Source organism: Meles meles, chromosome 12, assembly GCF_922984935.1.
Source record: "Meles meles chromosome 12, mMelMel3.1 paternal haplotype, whole genome shotgun sequence".
In the NCBI taxonomy this organism is placed as follows: Eukaryota; Metazoa; Chordata; class Mammalia; order Carnivora; family Mustelidae; genus Meles; species Meles meles.
In genome coordinates, this window is record NC_060077.1 from 70,646,778 (window position 1) to 70,669,263 (window position 22,486).

Here is a 22,486-nt window from a genome sequence, read left to right on the forward strand (position 1 = left end):
TTCATTTTCTCATTCTACCAACAAACGTTGTGGAGCACCTGCTGTATGACAGTCACCATGCAAAGTGCTTTGTGATGGAAACCAGGGGTCCATTGCCCAAGAGATGCAACCCCAGCGAATTCTGGGTTGGTGTGTGCTACGGTTGGTGCTGGGTCTCCGATCTGCTGCTCTCCTGGGCACTGCGTAAGGTTCCATCCTGGGCCTGAGTTAATGTATCCGCTCTACTGCGCATTGCTTTGGGTCTGCTATTTAATTGAATCCAACCTGCCTTTCCTCTCCTGTCGAGAATGGATATCAAGAGTGCCTCCCTCTCTGATGTGAGGTTTAAATTAGTTGATACGTGTAAATCTCTTCGCTCAGTGCCCGCTCCGTAAGTGATAGAAGCTCTTGTTATCCTTATCACAGCTCACAATCCTTGCAGACATAATTTAGTTCCTTCTTTGGTAAGGAGACCTTTTGAATACCTTCCAGGGAAACGGAATTGCTCACTCAGTGGAAGGGAGTGTATTTATGGGGCAGGACTGGAGGGGAAGGAAAGCCTTTGCAGGCTAGCTTCCCCCCATTGTTGGGCTAGCTTATCCGTATGGGACTCAGCTCAGGGATGCCCTAGCCTCACCTTGCCATCTTCTTCGTCATCTCTGGCTGCCCAATGTAGCCTAGGAGGTAGCCAAGAGAAGCTACTACAAACAGACAAGGAATGCACAGGCAGTGTTTCCGCGTGGACAGGCTGCCTCCCACGTATGACTCCCCTTGACGTCTTCCCCAGCTCTCAGTGTTCTCGGTCAAGTGGAAGAGTCTCACTGAGCATGGGCAATATGGGAGATGCTCTTTGGGAGGTCAGACTTTGACAGGGAAGGCAGGACTCTAAGTCTAGCCTCAAAGTCTAGCCTTTGCCTACTCTGTGGTCCTGGTCATGACCCAGAATTCAACTCCATCCCCCTATCCCCCAACCAAGTGCTTCACACCAAGCAAAGAGCACAGATCCAGGGCAGAGAGTAGGGGCCAAATGCTGTTCTGGAGTCAGTGACCATAACCCAGGAGGGTCCATTGGGTGGTACCTTCCTTATGGGTACCTGACTCCCGGTCCCATTTGGAGCCAGCCCACCTTCCAATGGGAGCCTTGTTTTAAGTCCCTGAAGAGACCATGCCTACCTTCTTGGACCCTGAAGTTTATTCGTCCCTCTGCCCAACAGGGTGAACTCTTGGTACCGCCTCCCTGGCTCCTGTTCCTTGTGTGACTTCTCCAGACCATGTTTGTCCCCCTGTTGGGTCCTGACCCCTCTCAGCCTGTCTGGGCTCAGCTCTGTAGACCAAGAATACTCTTGGACTCTTCCCTTTGCAGGCTGGTCTGGGCACAAGCAACTCCCATGTGGGTTGAGTAAACATGTATCCAAAGACTGGCCAGGTGTGTTCCTATGTGTCCTCTCATTGGACTTCCAGCACCTCATTTAAACCATTTACATCAGAAGGTTTGTTTAAGTTCTCCATTTTAGAGCAGAGGAGACCACGGCCCAGAGAAGGGAAGGGAGTAGACCTACGGCCTGGCCTGACTGGCCTCTGGCCTTGCACACAGGGTAGACTTGGCAGAAGTGGGATGCTTGTTACAACCTAGGAGGCCTGTGGAGTCAAGTGGTGGGCACCAAACATCCACAGTGTCATTGTCACTGTGCAGGCCAGCGAACAGCCACCTTGGTTCTCAGAGGGCTTACAGTCTAACCGAAGACTGGGGGGATCCAGGTCTTCCTATCTCCTGCATTTAATGGGAGGAGACTTGCAATGATGGATGGAGGGCTGAGGGAGCCGTGGAGAGTCATAACTGCTTATGACCAGGAGACATTCCTCGGTTGAGGGCTATGGTCCCTAGGCCCCGAGTCACCTGTGAATGCCACCGGCCCACAGAGGAGAGAAGGGGGGTGGCCCAACTCTGGTCCATCTAGAGCTGTCAGTCATCTTAACTTTTCATCCAACCAGTAATTATGGAGGACCACAGTATCTATCACCGCAGGGCATGCAGAAGTGAAGGAACCACGGCCCCGACCCCTTAGCTCCTGAAATTTTGTAACGTGCTTGGGGAGAGAAGCTAAGAAGCAACAACCTAGCGCATTTAGATACCAGGATGGAATGCTAAGAAGTTAACCCAATGTGCCCTGTGACCAAGTGGATCAATTTTCATGCAAACCAGGATTGGTTCTTTTATGGGCATTAATGCCAATGGCAAAGTCTGGACAGTATCGCAGGGGCGAACAGAAGTGGGGAAGATGTGGCAGGCAGAGGGAAAAGCCTGGTTCCTGAATGTGTGGTGCAAGGATAGGGTGGCAGACACATGAGGCAGGGGGGAGTGGACACCCCTTAAAGATCTGGGAAACAGTCTACCTCCAACCCCAAGGCCCTGGGTCTCTTGGCCCCCGGCCCAGGGCACTTTCTGTTGCATTACCATAAACAGAAGCTTAAAGCCAGTTCTCAGGACCAGCAGTATGGGGTACAGATGGGGAGGTGGGGGATAGTGATTAAAGCTTTTCCTGCAGGTAGGCTTCTGATCTGACACAGGAGCACGGGCAGTGAGAGCAGAAAGAATTGCTTCCTCCACGGAAGTGATTTGGTTGGAAAAGCTGTGGTTCTGCCAGGAGTCCTGGCCATGCCCTTAAATCCTGGCCCTCGAGTCAGCCACCCAGGCCCAAAGCCCCGAAGCCAATCCTGTGGGCCCAGCTTGTGCACACTGACCTTCCTGGTTATGCCGGGGGTGCTCAGAGCCCGGAGCTGAGTGGCTCTGCAGGCCAGCTCTCCACTCCTACTAAAGGGCCATACTCTGGTCAATGTCGCCTTCTCAAAAAAAGGAAGGAGGGAGGGAGCGGGGATCTCATCCTTGAAAACCTCATGGATAAAGCGGACAGCAAGTGCGTCAGCTTTCCCTTCTGTTTCTGCAGCTGGGCCCTCCGGCAGATGGGCATTGCCCTTCTGAGATACCCCGCCTCGGGAGGGCTGCGAGGAGGGCCTGGCGCATGGCTGGGGAGGCACTTTGCTATGTTCGAGGGAGACAGCTTCAGTGTTTGGAGCTGCTGGCAGCGGAGGGCTGTGTGCTCGTAGGCCAGTGAGTACTCACCAAGCTAACTGCAGTATATCAGTGACCCAAGGAGGGTAGCACAGGGCCCAGGATGGGGAGGGACGGTCAGTGAGCAAATGACCCAAAAAAGACAAAAACCTGCATTTGCTTCCAAAGTAAAACCAAGCAAAAACTGATGGTGGCTTGATTAAATGCGTTAGCAGGAGGGGAAAGGGCTTGGATTACATGAGTACTTGCCTTTCACACCCAGGAGGGAATGATCGCCGCTGTGGTCCATGACCTAGGCCGACACAGGTAAGCCAGAGGTCTTCCCACGGCCCTTTGGCAGAAGGAGAAAAATGCTAAGTTCACAGTTTCCTTGGAGATTGAGGTCAGGTGAAAGTGATCACGTTTGTGCAGAATCGTTCTTGAAAACCCCTTAAACGGCCCGTGAAGTTGAGAACACTTGGTCTGGAGTATGTACCCTGGGCGATATTATGTACATATAAATGTATCCTGTGTGGTCTGCTACAAAGAGGGCATAAGCCCCATAGGGTATTTTCATTTTATTTCTAAGTACATGTAGGTGAACTTGAGCGAGGTAGGTAAGCACCTACCTGGGACCCTGTGTAAAAGGGTCTGTAGGATGGCGTCGTGCTTTGCACACAGCGGAGGCTGATCCGAGTAGAAGACCGCCTTCTATTTAAAGTCCCATCCTTTGTGAAATGAAGGTTATGGTAGATGGAACGTCCTCAGGCAGAGGGAAACGTAACAACTCCCCATTTTTAAATTTAAATATTACCAGTCTATAAAATTGAAAAGGCTGGGAACTGCTAATCTAAGCCTACTACTTTATTTAAATTAAAGAAACTCTTAAGCTTTGTATGTTGAAGACTAAACAGAAGGAGAGTCAACTCTTTCATTTTTTTTCTCCCATAACGAACATCGGTCTCAGTTTTTGGCTCTGTCTCCGTCTGTCCACCTAGTCATTCTGGCTGGGTTCCAATGTCACTTTCTTGGACCTTTTCCTATCCTCCGGTCGAAAGCATTGCCCTCTTCTTCGTTTTCGTTGTTTCTTTTTTGTTCCAGTTCACCGGTCTCTGTTTAAATGATCTTTTTCTTTTTAGCTGCATCCTATTGGCTCTCCCCTTCCCCTTGTGGGATGGAAGCCCTGATCTGTGGTTCAGTCCATTCTTGGGTTCGCAGGAGTGTCGCAGGAGTGAATGAAAGCCCGGTGGTTCCTGAGGGAGGGGCCCCATTTTGCCATCTTGCACCCAGCACCAATACCAATGCTACCCTTGCAGGTGCGCCGTCAGCTGAGCGTAGAAGCCAGTCCCTCCACGCCCTCTCCCTGCACGCGCTCCTCGTCTCACGTGGCCTGATCTCTTCAGTGGCCTGTGAGCTGCCTGCTGCCCTCTGGCCTGGCCAGGCTGATCTGACTTGGTGTTTCACTCACCACTTCTCTTGTGAGAGGTGGGCATTGACTGTCTGCATGGAGGAGGCTGAGGCTGCAGCAAGCTGCACTTCTGTCCCCTGAGAATGTTCTGGATGCAGCCGGGGAGCTCAGGAAGCGGTTGGTGAGGGGACCCCGGTGGCCACATTCTAGGATGACATCCCTGGGGGTTTGAGCTGCTCCTTCCCAGCAGGCGCATGAGGGACATGGGTGGAAATACTGAGGAGGCCTCAGGGGTGGGGAGCTTTCCTGGCACAGGGGCTAGGGGTGTAGATGGTGATATCTCATTAGCACAGACTGTGCCAAAGAAAAGAAGGGGGGGGGCATCTCAGCATCACTGCTAGAGGTCATTTGGTCAGGAGATCCCGCCACACGGCCCGCAGGTGCCCTCGCACTTACTGACCCCTGACTACTCCCAGTTTGTGTATTGAGCTGTATCAGAAACATTCAGGAGAAGCAAGAACAAAGCCATTAATTAACGCCTGCTTCCTGGCAACCTGCACCAAGGCCGCCGTCTTCCTTAGTCTGCTTCCGGTAACTCAGAGGGTACCCTCAGGCACCCCTTCCTCCGGGAGGTCCTTGTTCTGTTCCATTTCTTGCACCTCTTCCAGCCTTGAGTCTGCCGTGGCTTGAAGGTGGTAGCTTTTTCAGTTCATCAGGCCTCCTGGGACCCTTGGTAAATGTCTCTCATCAGGAGAGTGGAGAGCACGTGTCTGTCCTAGTTGCATCCCATGGCTGCTGCCATGTCAGTGAACCCCGGGAATACCACTGTGCATCCAGGACGGCCCCTGGACTCGCTTGCACAATGGAAGGCTGACAATGGTCATGGAAAATCCGGCCCCTCGGCAACGGGTTCCTTTACATTTTACACCATAGAATGCAGAAAGAATGTTCTAACATTGTTCTGTTGTTTCTGTTTCTGTTCATGTTCTCACCCATTTTTTCTCTTCATTCAGAAATTGTCAAGCAAATGCCATTTGTATTTGCATTTGTCCAGTGGATTCTTCCTGACGTGGGTTCCAGTGGGAAGGGGTGGGGGCGGTCATGTTTGCTTCCCATGACTTCATGGATATAACGAGATCCCATGCAGGACTGCTTAGGACTTCCTTGGTTATGAGTGATAGAAACGCACCTCAAAATATTTGAAAGATAAAAAGGGGAAATTTATTGGCTCACAAAATCAAAGGAAGTCATTACTAAAGAGGCAATTATTTTCATCTTCATTTTCCACCAGAAGGAGGAGAGAGAGGGCCCCCGGTATGGCATCAGAGCCGGGACCCAGGTTGTGTGACAGGTGTGTGAGACATCAGTCAGGACTCCTTTGGTTTTTTTTTTTTTTTTTTTTTAATTTTTATTTGTTTATTTACAGCATAACAGTGTTCATTGTTTTGGCATCACACCCAGTGCTCCATGCAGTACATGCCCTCCCTATTACCCACCACCTGGTTCCTCAACCTCCCACCCACCCCCCCTCCTGCCACCCCTTCATAACCCTCTGGTTGTTTTTCAGAGTCCATGGTCTCTCATGGTTCATCTCCCCTTCCAGTTTCCCTCAACTCCCTCTCCTCTCCATCTCCCCATGTCCTCCATGTTATTTGTTATGCTCCACAAATAAGTGAGACCATATGATACTTGACTCTCTCTGCTTGACTTATTTCGCTCAGCATAATTTCTTCCAGTCCCGTCCATGTTGCTACAAAAGTTGGGTACTCGTCCTTTCTGATGGAGGCCTTTGGTTTTTACGGTGAGAAACCCAACTTGAAGGAAAAGGAAGGGGTGGGTTTTATCGGCTCATGGCCTCCAAGGAAGCCTTCCCCATGGCAGCGAGCTAGTCTCTGTGACTGCCCTACCATGCAGCACAGACCCTCAGAAGATGATGAAGGTCGTAGGCTCCCCCTGAAGACTGAAACAGGCAAAATGTTCACGGGCAATTCTGGGGGGTCCCAGAGAACCCAAGTTCAGCTCCTCCTGTAGAAGAATGTTCTTGTGGAGCCAGCAACGATAGGCAAGCGACAGCACTATTTCAGAGTGAGTGGAGTCTAGGGTCTACGTTCAAGGGTGTGAGGGGAATTGTAAGCAGGGGTGAATGCTGGTGATTCAGCCTCTCGGTCTCATCCCTGTCTGCGTTTATCTGTGTTTTTTACATGGGGGCTCCAGCTAAGGTTTTGTTTTTTTATTTTTTTAAAGTCTCTACTGCTTAAAAAAATAAATTAAAAGAAAACCACCAATTTAAACACAGGGAAGCCTGTCTGCCCCTCACCTTTCTTTCTAGAACAGGTCAGCCTCTCTGAATAGCTGTGCAGCCTAGAGATTCCAGGAATTTTAGAAACATTACCTGTTTATTTCACTGGACGTGACCCACACATCCTGCCCACGTGCCCACAGTGAGACCTTGGTAGGATAACTTCTTAGAAGCTTTGAAAAAATATGACTCCCCGCAGGAGGAAGCCTCTGCTATTGAGACAAGCTCATTGTCAGGGAGCTGTACATGGCATTTTTATGGCCCATTAAGTTGCCGAGTGCTGTGGCTGCTTTGTACTATTCACCCTCAGGATATCTCCCCAAGTTGGGCTGGAGATGGGGGAGCCTGGGGAAGCCTGAGCCGGCTTGGCCAGAGGCTCTGTCCTGCCTCTTCAGGGCTCCAGCTCCCTTGGCTTGCCCAGTGGGCACAGCAGAACCAATATTCTGTCTTTCTGCCAGACTACTGATAAGGCCCTCCACCTGAATCTTCTGGTATCTTCTGGAAAGAAGGAACCTTTAGTTCCCATGTACTTAATCACATTCTTGCGAGCGACAGGATCCTAGTAGGGCCGATCAACGTGCAAGCTCAGGAAGGAGAGAAGAGGGATCGTGGTCTCCAAGAGGCCCAGGTGGAGAGTCAACGCCCAGGTGTGATGGGGGCAGACAGGTGTGTCCTGGACATAGCAGGGCGGGAGCGCACGCCTACCTCGTCAGGAAAGTGGGGAAGCCGCCTCGCCACGTGAACACCCCCCCCCAGCTCTCCTGCTTCCCAGTAAAGGCCACACAGTGCTGTTTGTCCAGATCTTCGGCAATCTGGGGGACGCTTTACACACTAAGAGGAAGATTCTCTTGTATTTGTGTAATCCTCTCCCTCTGCAAAGCGCTGAAGTGTGCGCGGAAGATAACAGACATGTGAGACAGTTCGGCTGGGATGATTTCTATCAGGCTCGGGTCTGGGATTAGTGGGCACAGGTCAAAGGTCACAGGAATATTAGGAAAATCTCCCTGAGGGGAAAGTGGGCATGAGGTTCCAAAAGTGTACATCTTTCCAGCTTCCCTGCCTTTCCCGTCTTGCTGGTCCCTGTGGGTGTACCCAATGGTGGGGCTGGGCCAGGAGGTGGGGGAACCCTGCCTACTTTGGGGATTCGGGTCTCCTCAGACAGACCAAAAGCACTGGGAAGTAGGGGGCTGGGCAGGGTCTCAGGCTGTTGGTTGGATGAGGGGCCAGAAGACCCCAGCACAGAGCCTGGTCCTCCACCCCTGGAGCTGCATGACCCTATGGGTTACGGCCCCAAAGGCTCTGGAGTGGACAGGTGTGGGGTTAGTAGCACTCGCCCACCAGGGCGTATCAGATGGCCTTAGGACCACCCATGTCAGACAGGGCCCTGGAGAACCGCATGAAAGGAGCAAGCTGCTACTGTGGAGGGAGCACATGGGGAGGCCCTGAGGCCAGCCTTGTGCTGTGGCCTGCAGCTGGGCCCATGCTGTGGGATCTGGTTGGGAGAGCCAGGAGCGTCCTCGTGTTCTAGGCCCACCATCACAAAGTACCTTCAACCGGGGCACTCAAAGAACAGACATTGATTGTCCCCCAGTTCTGGAGCTAGAAGTCTGGGATGGAGGGGTCTGGAGGTGTTCCTTCCGAAGACTCTGGAGAAGAGTCCTTTCTCGCCGCTAGCTTCTGCTGGCCGCCAGAAGTCCTTTGTGTCCTTTGGCTCAAGCTTGTGTTGGTCCAACACTGCCGGTGCCTTCCCATCGCCTTCTCCCTCTGTGTCTCCTGTTTCTGTGTAGCCAAATTTCTTTCTTCTTCTGAGGACACCAGGCATTGGGTTTAGGGCCCGCTCTCCTCCAGTACGAACCCATCTCCACTGGATCCTATGTGCAAAGACCCTATTTCCAAACAAGGTCATGTTCACAGCTCTGCAGGGTCGGACTCCAACTAATCCTGTTGAGGCCCAGAGCTGTACCTGTTCCAGGAGGTGAAGAGGATGACAGAGATGACCCCAAACTGGACACTGGTCAGGAGCACCGGCGCTGGCCCTCAGGATGCTCTGGTCCTTCCCTGTCCGCCCACAGCGCCAAGCGCATCTCCACGCGCTCCTGTGACGCTCGCGTCATTGGCCAGCAGGTGGAGGCGGAAACACACCTCGTGAGCATCTCTCAGACTCCTCAGGACTCAGCCCAGGTTCCAGCTCCATGGCAAGGGCTTCCCTGACCCTTCTCCCAAGGAGGGTCCTCATTCCTTCTTCGGGCTGCCCGAGGTATCTCTGTTCAGTGTCTCCTGTGGCCCGTGGCATCCGTCAGCTTACTCCTTTGTGTTCTCTGACCTCCAGGGCTGGAGCTGCGTCTGTTGGTTCTGGTTTTCTCCCTCTGAGGCACCTGGCACAGGGGAGGCCTTTCGTGCTGGCTGCGTGAGAAAGGACCACGGATGGACGTCCGGGTGGGTGGGTAGACGGATGAAGGCCAAGTAGCAGGAGCCTCCCCTGACCATCCCCACCCCCGCTGCGTGCATCCCCTTGCTAGCCTGCTCTGCTCCGAGGCGTTTTTGTCAATTATCACAGCATCTGCTTGTCTGACCACTGTCTCTCTGCTTTCGCTAGAACGTGGTCTCTATACAAACAAGCATTTTGCCTACTTCTGTTTTACTACTGTATCCGCGGTGCCTAAAATGGCCATTTTTATAGGCCAAGGTGAATGGAAGAGCAGGTGGGTTGGGGGCGGGGGTAGTCAGGGAGCCGAGCAGGAGCATGTCACTGTGGTCGCAGAGTCAACGGGCCGCAGAGCCGCCTGAGCAGAGCCATCACCGTGCAGGCTCCTTGCTCAGTGAGCTCGTTGGCCCTCGCTCACGGCACTCTCCCCCCAGGGACGAGGCTCTTACCCTCCCAGCCTGGTGCCTGCCGCTCTGCTGGGTTTGCCTTTACTCCCGCAGAAACACTGCCCCGGGTTGTGAGGACCCGCCTCAGCCTGCCCTGCAATGGGCGGACTTCACACAACGTGTTTCTGCAACCGGAGCCATCAGGGACTGGCCTGCAGAGCTGCGTCTTAATGTTGTTGACCTCTGAGTCGGGGGTGTGTGTGTGTGTGTGTGTGTGTGTGCGTGTGTGTGTTGCGCGTGTATTCAGCCAGTGCAGCATGTGGAAGGAGTATTACCTTCCCTCTGTCCCCAGAGAGGCTTGGTTTATATAATCTACTTGTCTCCCAGGCCCATTTAGTGAGCAAAAGTGGTCAGAGGTTGGGGGGGGTGGTGGTGGGTAGACTGCAGCCAGGTCTCAGAGCGACGGGAAGAAGGGTTCTTAGCAGAGAAGGGGAAGAAGAGCAGGCCTCGCCGGGGGTGGTCCAGCATAGCGCTCTGTGACGGAAGACTGCGGAGACCCTCCAGGCAGCTGGTAAACCAGAAGGCCGGTGCTCTCATTTATGGAGGTAGGGGCGCCCTCCCACCTGGACCGACGTTACCCGAAGTGACATCCATAGGGGCCTCTTTCAAAGCATGGAGCAGAAGAATTTGTTGAGCAAAGAATTACAGCGAAGGCCACTCTCTGCTCTTAGAGGGTAATTCCAATAAGCCTGATAAATTTCTCATTCTCCACTTGAGGGATAGATTCTAAAAAGCAGGGAGGGATCTCTGTTGGGGTCTATTCCTCTACCCGGAATATACTGCCCCCGGATTTTCTTCCCACCTTTTCAAATTGAGACATGATTTACGTTACCATGAAACTCACCCTTTTAAGGCACACGGTTAGTTGTACTTTAGTATATTCACAAGGTCGTGCAACCATCTAATTCCAGAATATTTCCCTCACCCAAAAAGAAAGCCAGTACTCATTAGTAGTCACCCCCTCTTCCTCCCTCTCCCCAGCCCCCGCCCACCACTCATCCGCTCTCTGTCTGCAGATGTGTCTGTTCTGGACATTTCGTAAAGATGAGATTGTACAGTGCGGAGTCTTCGGTGACTAGCTTCTTTGCCGGAGCGCAGTGATTCTAAGGTTCCCCCACATCATCACATGTATCGGAACTTCCTTCCTTTTAGGGATACCTGGTGGCTCCACTGGTTGAGTGGCCGGCTGTTGCTTTCAGCTCAGGTTGTGATCTCAGGGTCATGGGATCAAACCCCACATGGGGCTCTATGCTCAGCAGGTCTCTGCTTGAGGATTCTCTCTCTCCGTTTCCCACCAGTCTCGCTCAATCTCTCTCTCTCTCTCAAATAAATAAATAAATATTAAAAAAAAAAAAAAAGAACTCCTTCCATAGCCATATAATATTCCATTGTGTGGACATACCACATTTTGCTGATCCAGCCATGGGTTAGCGGCCCCTCGGGGTGTTTCCAGTCACAGCTGCTGTGCGTGAATGATGTTGACGTGAACATCCGTGTGCAGAATAAAGAACTTCTGCCAGGCCAGATCAGCAGGCGGCTAGCCTGATGGCAGGGGTGTGGCTGAGCACAGATTTCCTCTTTCTTCATCGGCTGGCCACGCCTTTGCCCCTGTTGACACCCTGTCACCCTCCTCTTAGAAGGAGTGCAGGCAGTATTCTGAGTTGCATGTGTCCCTTGGTGTCCACCACCCACCTGAGAAACAGAGTGGCTGATTGCAGAAGGCCCTCCAGGGAAGCCAGTGTGAATTGTGTGCCCCGTCTCCTGCAGGAGCCCCCAAAAGTCGTGTGCAATACACTTACTCATTCGTTCACCCAGATGCCTACACCCTGGGGCTCCAAACAGTCTTGAGGGTGGGACCCGTCCTCCAGCACCCGGGCCTGGATTGCTCCTGAGGAGGGAGGGCCTCAGAAGTGCAAGACTTTGTCCTTTGTCACTTCCTTAGCTGATTTCTGGCCTCCCCATGAGGTCTGCCAGCCTCAGGCCAAAGAAGGTGCAGGCCAAACTTCCGCCTTCCTTTCCCGATCCGCAGCTGGGTCACCAGCCCTCGGCTCATCCCTCTGCCTTCCCTAACCTGAGCTCCCCCATTGCCCGGCAAACCACCTCAGTCTCTGTGCCAGGACTGGGGGCTCCACGAGGAGAGGGACCTGCGCAGCCTGGCCAGTTTGGGCCCACCCGGCCCTGAGCTGAGTGTCAGGGTGATGGGGCAGATGATGAAGGTGAGGGAGATGGAGAAACCCCCGGAGAGACCTACAGAGGCTTACTCCCTACCAGGCTCTAGGCTACATTCTTTTCACCCTCATCAGCTCAGCTAATCCTCACCGGGCCCGAGGAGGCTGATGCTCTTATGACAGATGTGCAAACCAAGAGCTGTCAAGGGGAGGTTAGCTATCGAAGTCACACGATCATCGAAAGGAAGAGCCAGGGGCTGGCTGCTCCCTGTACAGCTGTAGAGCCCATGTTTGGACTACTGTGACCTCGTCTACGCGTACACACATATATATTGATTTGGGGGGGAGAGAGATGGATGGACACTTCATTAGAAGCCCTGAGTGGCCGGCAGGTCCCCTGGGCCACACTGAGTTCAGGGAGAGCTAGGACTGCAACTACGTTAGAGTCCCGAGGGCGGCTGCCTCCTGCTACGGTGCATGGAAGACAGGACAGGGTGCAGGGCAGAGCCCCGGACTCTAAAGCCCAAACAAGGGCGGCCGCACGTCCTGGGCTCATGGAAGGCCCAGGGCTGCGGACAGCTCCGTCTGCCCGGCCCCGAGGTGAGGTCCCAGTCCAGGCCGCCAGCTTGAAAGGGAGCCTCAGCTTCCTTCCATTGTCTGCGTGGGGCACACCCAGTGTGTTCCTGTGGTGACCCGAGGCCCGGAGGGAGGGAAGGGGCCAGCCCAGAGCTGGGTCAGGATGGGAGAGGGGAAATGAGAGGGGAAGACGTCGTGTTTTTCCTTGTTTGTGTTTTGTATTAAAGAAAAGCAAATAATATCCTTTGAGAAAACCATTAAACAAAGCACATCCTAAGGCTGCAGGGGCCCATTGTGGCTGTCTGGAGCCCGGAGTTCATTCATGACTTTTTGGCCAGATTATTGGAGGCAAGGGACAGGGTAGGAGGGAGGGGGTGTTATGACAATGAATGTTGAAATGTGCATTCCCTCCGTGGACTCGGTAGGAGGTTAGGCCATGATGCATCCATAATGCTAGAGTCGCCTGTCCTCCTGAGCCTGTTGTCTGTTGTCCTCCTTTTGCCCGACCCCAGGAAGCTCCTTGAGACTGGCCAGAGCTGTCAACATCCAGCCCACCTCGGCTGGCAGCTACATCCTGAGAAGGCAGCCTGGTGCGGCCCTCCGCAGTGGAGCCTGAAACCAGAGGGCTGGTACCATAGAGGATCTGGGCCTCAGTCTACCCATCTATAAAGTGGGGACAGTTGGGCTAAAGGAACGCTCACTGACTGCTCTGCAGCACACTGGGCCCTGTTACTCCCTCTGACCCTGTGCGTATGAAGGGCCTCGTGGGCCACATGGGGGATGACACTCAGGGTGTAGTCTGCATCAGACCTGTACACAGGTATCCCAGGCCCAAGTCAGACCACCCCCTCCTCCCAGCCCTCCAGGCCCGGGTCCCTTCCACCACCCCCCTGCCACCCCCACCCCTACAGGTTGCCCATAATGTGATGCCAGTGCTCGCCCCCATGTCCCACCATAACACACTTTCCTGCTGGGGGGAGGACTATGGTTAAGAACAGAGCTGGCCATCAGCCCAGCTTCTGCAGACCATTCTGCCTGGGGCCTGGCATAGGCAGAATCAGCCCCTATTATAAGCAGAGGGTCCATCTCCAACCTTGACATAGGTGTGTAGTTGTACCGATGACAATGTACAAAAGACCGTTCCTGGAATTTTCCCCAGTTTAAGGTTCAAAAAAGCATTGAAGTATTTCGCATTTCTCCTAAACACTCCCCAGGAATATGAGGAGTAAGGGTCTTGGGGCGGAATTGGAAGGGCCATTCTGGACCAGGGGGAGGCAGCCGGGGTCCTAGCACACTGCATCTCCGTGACGCTCGGGATTTGTAAGGCGCTGCATCTTCTTGGTCCCTTCGACAGCTCAGAGAAGATCCTGACATCCCCAGTGTGTCAGGGAGCATACAGAAGTCATGAGCGTTCAAAGAGTAACATGGCCTTGGTCATGCAGCCATGAATCCGGGATCTGGTCCCAACTCCATCGCTAATTCTCCTCAAGACTTTGAGTGGGTTCATTCATCCCTCTGGCCCTGAGTGTTGTCATCTGGAATTTGCATGGCTGGATATAACACATTCTGAGGTCCCCTTTGTGTCCCTACTGTTCTTTGGTCCTGTAATTCCTGCATCGTTGCCTGGTGGGAAATTGACTAACACAGTTTCCATTTTTCAGTCTGGATTTGGCGGTCAGAGTCTAGTCCTTCCAAACTCCTGATTTCCTTTTGGTCATAGACGTTATCATCCATGGTTACGTGCAAGAAGGTCTTTGCTTTCTTTCACAAGTTACTCACGATCCCCCTTCCTCCCACACCACACAGGGCTACCACCCGATGCCCCACGAAGTGGAGATTGCCCACACGAAGAAGTTGTTCCGACGGAGGAGAAATGACCGGAGGTAGGAGAGACTCCGTCGAGAGCTTTGGGTTTTCTGTCCTTGGCCAGCCGTCTCTAGCTCTGTTGGTTCTGACCTGGGTTTTGCTTTTCCCGGGGACCCACTGATACCCGTGAGATGAAGCGATGGGGTCAGGTACCAGTTGGGAAGCGGGAGCCCCACTTCTCGGGGCTAGCCCAAGAAAGAGATCCCTCCAGGAGACCAGGGACAGGTTGCAGGTTCCACAGCTCAGGAAGAGAAAGGCACTTTGCATTTGCAGCAAGGACGGCCTTCTTCAAGGGACTAGGTCCCAGCTGATGTGTGTTTTGAGACATGGCCTCCAGGAGGCTCCGAAGCTCAGGATTCCAAGGGCATCTGTGTCTCCGCTCTTCCCTAGTCACCGCAAGTTGTCGCTGGTTGTGCTCGGCTCTGACAGGAGACCCGCAGATCAGTAGCCGCGCGTGCACCTGCTCTCCCGTGCCTGGAGGAGCTCACTTAAACTTGGGCAGAACCCAGGCTCTCCCCATAGTTCGGCGTGCCGGGGGATAGCAAGGGGCCAGAAAAAGTGCCCCGAGGCAGCAGGGGCTTGGAGTCCCAGGAAGACCTGCCTTTGTTCCCGGGGAGACTTTTCTTGCGTGGAAAAGTCTTCATGGTAGATTTCAAGTGGAAAACTCCAGGTACAGAGCGATGTTTGTAGTCTGTGACATTCATTGTAAAGCAGGGTTAGAGTGTATTTTCTGTTTGGATATGCATCAATTATTTCTGGTTGGAAACATTTAAAAAAAGGAAGGAAGGGAAAGAGGCAGGAATGAAGGGAAGAGAAAAAAAGCTTCTGCCCAGGGAATTATAGAGGCAGGTACCTCTATAGGGAATCTCTTCTTGGATCAAAGGGATGGCCTGTGGTTTTACCTTTAATGAACAGAAAATTCTTAGAGAACCAAGGGAACAGTCTAGGCAACATCCATTCCTTACAAAGTGGAGGTACCTGTTCTCCTCCTGCCCCCTTGAAATGAGGGTCGTGGCTGACTAGGGTCCCTGGGCCTCCCCTCCACACAGGGGCCCTGAACAAGGCCCGTTGGGTGCTGGCCACAGCTCAGGCGGCCTGGAGGACAGGTCCCCAGGACTCCTCGTCATCAGTTGGTGGACTTAGTGGGTCAGAGGCCCTCCGAGGAGACAGGAACCACACCACTAACTAGAAGGAAGGCCATCCTGGCTTAGGAACCAGAACCACTAGGCACGTTATGGAGCAGCAGGGAAAGGGGAAACTGAGCCAGGAGCGTTGGACCAAGCCCTGAGGCAGGCTTGACCAGAATGATTGCTGTGTGGACCGCCTCAGTGCTGTGCTGCTTTGCTGAGGCTAATGCCTCGTTTCTGGGCTCCTAGAGGAGGGAAGAAGTAGGGAGCACATCTCTAAAAGGGGAATGGGGCTCTCGAGCGACTGGGGAAGAGGGAGAGCAGAGGCTGGGTGTCCCTCCTCCCCTGCTCCCCCCAGTCCCGAGTCTGCGTCTGGAGGTGCGGGGAATCCCCAAACTTTGAATGTACAGTCACCCCCTGACCCAGAAGCAGCGGCAGGCTGTTGCTCTCCTTCCAGGTCAGCCACACCTTGGCTCATGGACCTGGCCGCCTGTCTAAGTGGGACCGCCCCCGCCCCCCGACCCCCCCGGACCGTGGTGGGCCTCCGGAAAGCAGCCGCTGCCCCAGGAATATAGGAAGAGGAGTGTGACACGCACGCACGGGGAAGCTGACCTTCCGCTGGGCTACGCTCATGTTAACGAATGCCCGGTTAGGTCAGCGCACCTCGCAAAGGATGTGGACCCGGGACAGGGTCCAAAGCGAGGCAATAAAGATGATTAAAGGGATGGAAAGTATGTCCCGGGAGGAGAGGCTAACGGGACAGGGACAGGGAAGAGGAGGCTGCAGGGAAAGAACGGTCACGCCAATAAACTCATGATAGATTTACACGGCGGCTAAGAGCAGCTGCGTCGCATTCAGAGGGACCCAAACCAGGGGCAGCTAGTTGGTAATGGAAGAGGACGGTGTTCAACTAGACCCAAGATGGGCTCGGGGAAGAAACGTCTTGGTAGCTGAAGCTGGGCTGTGTGGTGCCTTGTAGCCTGAAGCAGGAAGTCTGCTTCATATCCCGGCTCCAGCGGGAGGCCAGGCTGGGCGTGCCCTTGCTGCTTTTCGTCCCAATTGTTGAAGTCAGAGACGCATGCCCTGGAATTAGGCCCTGGATGTGAATTCGGCCTCCCCCATTCACTAACTCTGTGACCTGGGCAACTTGCTTCATGCCCCTATTTCCTTTTCTGTAAAGTGGGTCTACGAAGTGAGAGGCTTGAACAATCAAATCCTTCTAAGGCCCCTAGAAATGGGCTTAGTGCCAGCCCGCTCAAGTCCAAGGTACACGGGAAGCACCATAAGGCGAGGGGTGAGGAGATGGCTGCAGAGGGGCTGGGCTGTCCCCTGTGATCTCACTTTCGAGCCCAGGGAGCTTTGCCCTGCATTCCCTCCAGGGTCAACCACCCAGGCAGACAAGGCAGGAGGGCCCCTCTGCTCCCACACTCCAGCGGCTGCTCCCAGGGGCTCTGTGATTAAGGTAGAACTGTGAATGTCTTCTCCTTGTTTTGCAGAAAAAGTTTAAGCTCCTGAACAGTTCCTAGGCTGTTGTCCTGAAAAATGTTCTCAAAACTTTTAGACAACTAGTAACCACTTCTTTCTTTTGGGAATCGACTCAAAGATGTTTGCTGATTTCAGGCAAAACGATGCATTTCGTGATAGCAAAGTACTAACTGAGTATTTCAAGTACTCCTCAGAGAGCAGCGGCCTCGGGTGCTCTGTCCCTGGAGCGCTGCCGGCTGGAGGGGGCCCTACAGAGGTTCCTCTCCCGCCCCAATCTACCCACCCAGCAGGTGCAGACAGAGGAGGGGGCTCCCAGAGGATAGAGTCCTGGCCATGCTGCTGACCCACTGCCTGTGTTGACCTTGAGTGAGTGCTCCCCTGCTGGGCTGAGACATTCTCTCCACCCATCCCCATCCCGCTCCATTTTGCAGAGCGAGCAAACTGAGACAACGAACAGCCGGCAGTGTCTGTGTTCCCTTGGAAGCTGACTCTGGGTTGGAGAGGAGCAGGCAGAGCCTTTTCTGAGGCATATCCTTTGGATCAATAGCTGTAGATGGGAAGGGAAGGGAGCAGGGTAGGGCAGAGCGAGAAGCTGGGCTGCAGGGCAGTCTAGCTGGGGAGTTCTGACCCTACAGGGAGGTGACTTCAGAGCTGTCCCACGATGGAGTAAAGGAGCAGGTCTTTGTATCCCCACTGCCACAACCTTATGCCAGCAACTGTCATCACCCAAGGCAGTTTCCACAGGGGCTGAGAGCTGGAAGGATGTCCGCCCCAGCAGGTGCAGCAGCCGCGGGGGGAAGGAGTGCACAATTCCTGAAAGGGAGTCTGGGTGGTTTCTTACAACGAATACCCCAGTGGGAACAGTACTTAACTCTCCTCCTGAAATTGACGGAGTGGTGCTCCGTACTACATTCTGGGCTCTGAAGCAGAGCAGGGAAGTGCCAGGCTTGGTCCCTGCTCTCCGGGGCCAGAGGTGTAACTTGCAAAACCTCTCTGGCTCCTGAAGCCACCAGAATGTGGTGTGTGACTTGCAGCATCTGAGCGTTCAGAGAAAGGAGCCAGCAGGGATGCTGAGGAAGGCTTCCTGGAGGAGGTGGGCTTTGTACTAACCGTGAGAGAGGATTTGGAAGGGGGTTGGGAGGAGCGTGAAAGTTGCCACAGCTGGACAGGTGCAGGAACCGGGGATTCCTACCACCCCCCCCCCAGAAGTCACCCCCCAAATCTCCCTAGGCACAGACCTAGAAGGGTGGAACTCGCTGCCGCCACCACCCCAGCTGAACTAAGTGGAAGGAAAAAGCCAGAGTTCCTGGTTCCTGATGGGCCCTGGCCCAGGGTGATGCAAGCCCCTGTCAACCCTCTGGAGCCCAGCCTCCTAACAGAGCGGGGCAGCGAACATAGGCACTATCGTTCCATCCCACGCTGCCCTCGCAGCTGGGGACACAGGAGAGCCATTCTCCAGATTAATCTGTTTCATTAAGTGAGGTCTCAGAACGGTTCATTGGCTGCATGTGCAAAGCAGATTTGAAAGGAAGAAGGAAAGAATGACGTGGTCATCCAGTTAAGTGTCAGATGGCCCTGCTGGGCGAGGAGCAGGAGAGCGAGCTGTCCCCACACTTCTGCATGCCACCCCCCTCCCTGCATCCCCAGGTGGTGCAATCGGACCACATCCTCGACACTGCAGGGTGATTGGAGCCTCCGGCCACTCTTGCTGCCTCTGTCCTACGAATGACCATGACCGTGGTTCGGTGCCCTCTAATTGTGGAACCAATTAAGAATCTCATCCCTCCTTCCCTTCCTCTGCCAGCAGGTGCCCAAACCCTCCCTGGGTGCCAGGCTCTTTCCCTAGGGGCAGAGTGTCAGCCATCAGATTTGATTTTGCAAGCTCTCTGTGACATCATCTGGGTCACTGATAAAAATGAACAGGACATCTGGAATTAGGGGCGATGGATATGCAACTTGGTAAATAAACTAAAAATCCTGAATTCTGTCATTTAAGAGGGTAGATTTTGTTGTATGATTTACATATCAAAAAAATTTTTTTAAAGATTTTTATTTATTTATTTGACAGAGAGAGATCACAAATAGGCAGAGAGGTAGGCAGAGAGAGAGAGGGAAGCAGGCTCCCTGCCGAGCAGAGAGCCCGATGCGGGACTCGATCCCAGGACCCTGAGATCATGACCTGAGCCGAAAGCAGCGGCTTAACCCACTGAGCCACCCAGGTGCCCCCTACATATCAAAAATTTTTAATGGATAAGTCCGGCCCCCAACATAGTGATGCGACAAACCCCTGGAAACATTCCTTGAATCTTGATGTCTGCAGGGTTCCCTAAATGTGTTGGGCAAGTGACCCTTTCAGAAAAGGCAGTCCTTTTGGTCTGGTTTTGTGTAAATCTGTGCTAGCCATTCATGGTGACACTGTTTCTTCCAAATCATCTGTTTGGGATTCTCTGAGAGAAAGAATAATTGTATTTTTCTGGGTTTTTTTGGAAAATTGGAACTGTATGCACACAGCTACAGTCTCTAGCACTTCGTTCTCCAAGATTCTTCAGATGTTTTCCGGGGCCATTTATGACCTTCGTGCAGAGTTCTCTTTTCCTAAACAAAATCGCTCCATCTCTTGGGCCAGAAGATGAGAATTCAGAGCCCCTGTCATTTCCCACCATCCTGTCCTAGGTCCTGGGTGTCGTAGGCTTGTTCCTCAGGGTCTGCCTTTCCTGGGCCAGCACTTGTCATCTGAGAGAAGGCAAACTTTTGTTTCAGCTGCCTCCTTAATTTTACATCACCTTCCTCAGCAACCTTATACTTTCGTCCTCCTTCTCACTCAGAAGACGAAAATACAATTTTAGGACCATCATCGACCGTTGGTTGGCCCACTTCTTGTCACGTCTTTGATGGTCATTGCTGGGTGTGGGCAACCCCTCATTCCATTCCAGAATCACTTTATCCCTCCTTCTCCTCACTTCTAGGCTCAGGGGCGAGGACCCTAGGGATGCCCTCTGCCTCCTTAACTCACTTCCCGTAAGTCACAGTTGCTTAGGGGAGCTTGCCGCTCCCTTCAGCGCCACACGTGACCCCTGCAGTCATGGAGGTTTATCCTGTAAGGATGTAAGTCCCAGCTCTTGCCAACCAGGAGATAACCTCGTTCAGAACCCTACATTTAGCCATTGGCTCGTTCGCACAAGTTGTTAAGTTAGCCCTTTTGGAAGGAGAGTCAGTCCGCGTTACCAGCGGATTCCATATTTGCAAATTTGCCTACTTGCTAAAACATGTGTGTAACCCCCAAAATCGGTATTCACAGTCCTTTCAAGGTCATTCACGGACATGCACGGGGCAGTGAGAAATTTGTCTTGCCCAATATACACGTTCCCAGCCGAGGTCAGGTCGGGAGACGCCCCACCTTTGTGTTTCAGCCCTCGACCTGCAAACAAGCGTCCTTTTCACGATCCACTTAGCACCATGATGTTCACATGCGTGTGCTTCGTGTTGGTGAGTTTGCTGTTTACAGTGCTCCCAAATGTAGTGCTGAGGTGCTGTCTACTGTTCCTAAGGGCAAGAAGGCTGTGATAGATCTTCTGGAGAAACATACACGTGTTAGATCAGTGTCATTCCCGCACGAGTTATAGATAGTCCTGGTACCGAGGACGGATTTTCAGGACCGATAGAGTGCTGTTGACTGTGAGTTCACCACTGATGCATCAACACTCTATATTAAGCCAGTTGTCTTTAAGCAGAAACACATAAGATAAAGTTTATGGATTGATCAAATGGGGAAAATGTGGTGGCCGGGGCTCGCAGAAACCTAACCCTGTATATCCCCTGGGAGCAATGGTTCGGTATTCCCTAATTTGGTGTTCGCGGGACTTTGTAGAACTTTGCTCTGGTGAATCGCTCTTTAAAGCGGGGTGGAGAGGTGCTCAAGGTATTGCAAGGGATGGGATTTCAGACCTAGTGATTTATCTTGTGTGACTGGTGGTAGTAGAGCTGGGGGCCAGAGAAGGGAGGAGCAGAAGACCCTTCCTCCCCGGGACGTCCCCTGGCTTGGGTTTCATTGAGAGGACCTCTGCTTCGTTCGCCCCATCCTGGGATGACACCATCCCTGAGCCGCCCCCAGCCCCCGTACTGCTTAGCACTGCAGTGACCATCATTGTCACCCTGTCATCAGGAGCCCAGGGGACAGTGCGACAGATCACGCTGCCATAGCCTGAGGTTTGTCTTTGTATCCCAGCAAGGAAATTGCCCTCATTAAGTCCCTGCTAAAGATAGATAAGAAAATGGGACAGGCAGACCCCCACCTGGCAGGCAGCCCTGTCAGATTCGAAGCAACATGAGTCAGATAGGAATTATTTTTAGGCTCCTTCTCCTCCCTCCCCCACGCCCACCCCCAAGCAGGCACTCTTGGAAAGAAGAACAGCTCATTTCTTGAAACCAGATGTCCACATCCGTGTCCAATGGATGTGAAATTCCAGCCCTGATAGGCCTAGGGAAGACCGCAGCCCCTGTACCAGTCATGATGGCCGGATCCCCCCGTGGACCACGCAGCCACCTCGCGCCGCAATCCTAGGCAAAGCTGGCTGTGAGAGGGCCCAGAAAGGCTGGCTTGTGACTCAGGTGGCCAGTGTCCCTTCCCTGGGTGCCCTTTCTTGCCCCTCTTCCCTGGCACACGCTCCATGCTCGAGATTGGCTCTGTGCATCGCACTTCGTGGGAAAGAAAACAAGGCCCCGAGACCCCTGTCCCAGGGAAGGGCCAGCATGTCCCTTGGGCCTGGGCCTGTATCCGTGGGAGGGCTATTTTGTGCATTTTGGCCGAGCTCCCAGGTGCCGGGCCTGCCCACCCTGGCCGTGGGCATCTCCTAGCTGTGCCCGCTCTGGGAAAGCTGAGCATTGCCCTTCTCTGTTCGTTCTCCTGCCCTCTTTCCAGATCGTAGGATGTATTCAGACCCCATAGACGCCAGATGGGGAAAGAGAGGGACCAGGAGGCAAGAGAGCCGGCAGAAGCGGAAGCAGGGGGCCCCGCGCCTAGAGGCCTGGGCGGTGGCAGGGTTGCCGACTAGGAAACTGGCTGAGATGGAGGAATGCCACCTTCACAGGCTCTGTGCCTGGGACAGGAGGGAGGCTGGATACCCCAAGAAAAGCCACCTGAGTGGGTTCAGTTTCTCCTCCTCAGGGACCTCGGTCTCTCAGTTTCAGCCATCGTGGGCATTCAGGAGTTGGCTCAGAAATGTTAACCCCCAGTCCTGCCTCTCTTGTTGGAGCCTATGGAAACAGGCAACTCTGGGGGCCCCCAGGGACTGGGCCCCGGGCACCAAGTCTGCGTAGCCTTGCCTGGGGGTGTCATACGTGGTAGGCAGCCCCGGGCCCACGCCAGCCTCTCTCGGCTTCATGACCATCTCCTCCCTCCCTAGGCAGGGGCTCTCGAGGAGCTAAGGACCCCCCCCCCAAGCCCATTCTTCTTGCCACGTCCCAAGGACACTGACACACAGCCTGCAGAGGTGTGGACAGGTGACATCAATGGCGGGTACGGAAGAAACCCCAGAGGCCAGCTGGGGCTTTCAGTGCCAATAACCAGTGCCGCTGGTATCTTCAACCCAGCCCCTGTGCCCTTTCCAGAAAGGTCTAGAAAGGCAGGCCATTTCTGCTGCCCCGTGTGCATCTTTCAGG

At 53.6% G+C, this 22,486-nt stretch overlaps 1 protein-coding gene across 6 annotated transcripts in view; it reads left to right on the plus strand.

Moving 5' to 3' along the window:
* Positions 1 to 22,486, plus strand: part of CTIF (cap binding complex dependent translation initiation factor) — a 283,525-nt gene that overhangs the window by 139,331 nt on the left and 121,708 nt on the right. For all 6 annotated transcript variants that reach the window (XM_046025092.1, XM_046025096.1, XM_046025097.1 and 3 more), the window contains one exon: positions 14,157 to 14,233. In XM_046025092.1, the coding sequence (XP_045881048.1) occupies positions 14,157 to 14,233 (77 nt within the window). The remainder of the gene's footprint in view (positions 1 to 14,156; positions 14,234 to 22,486) is intronic.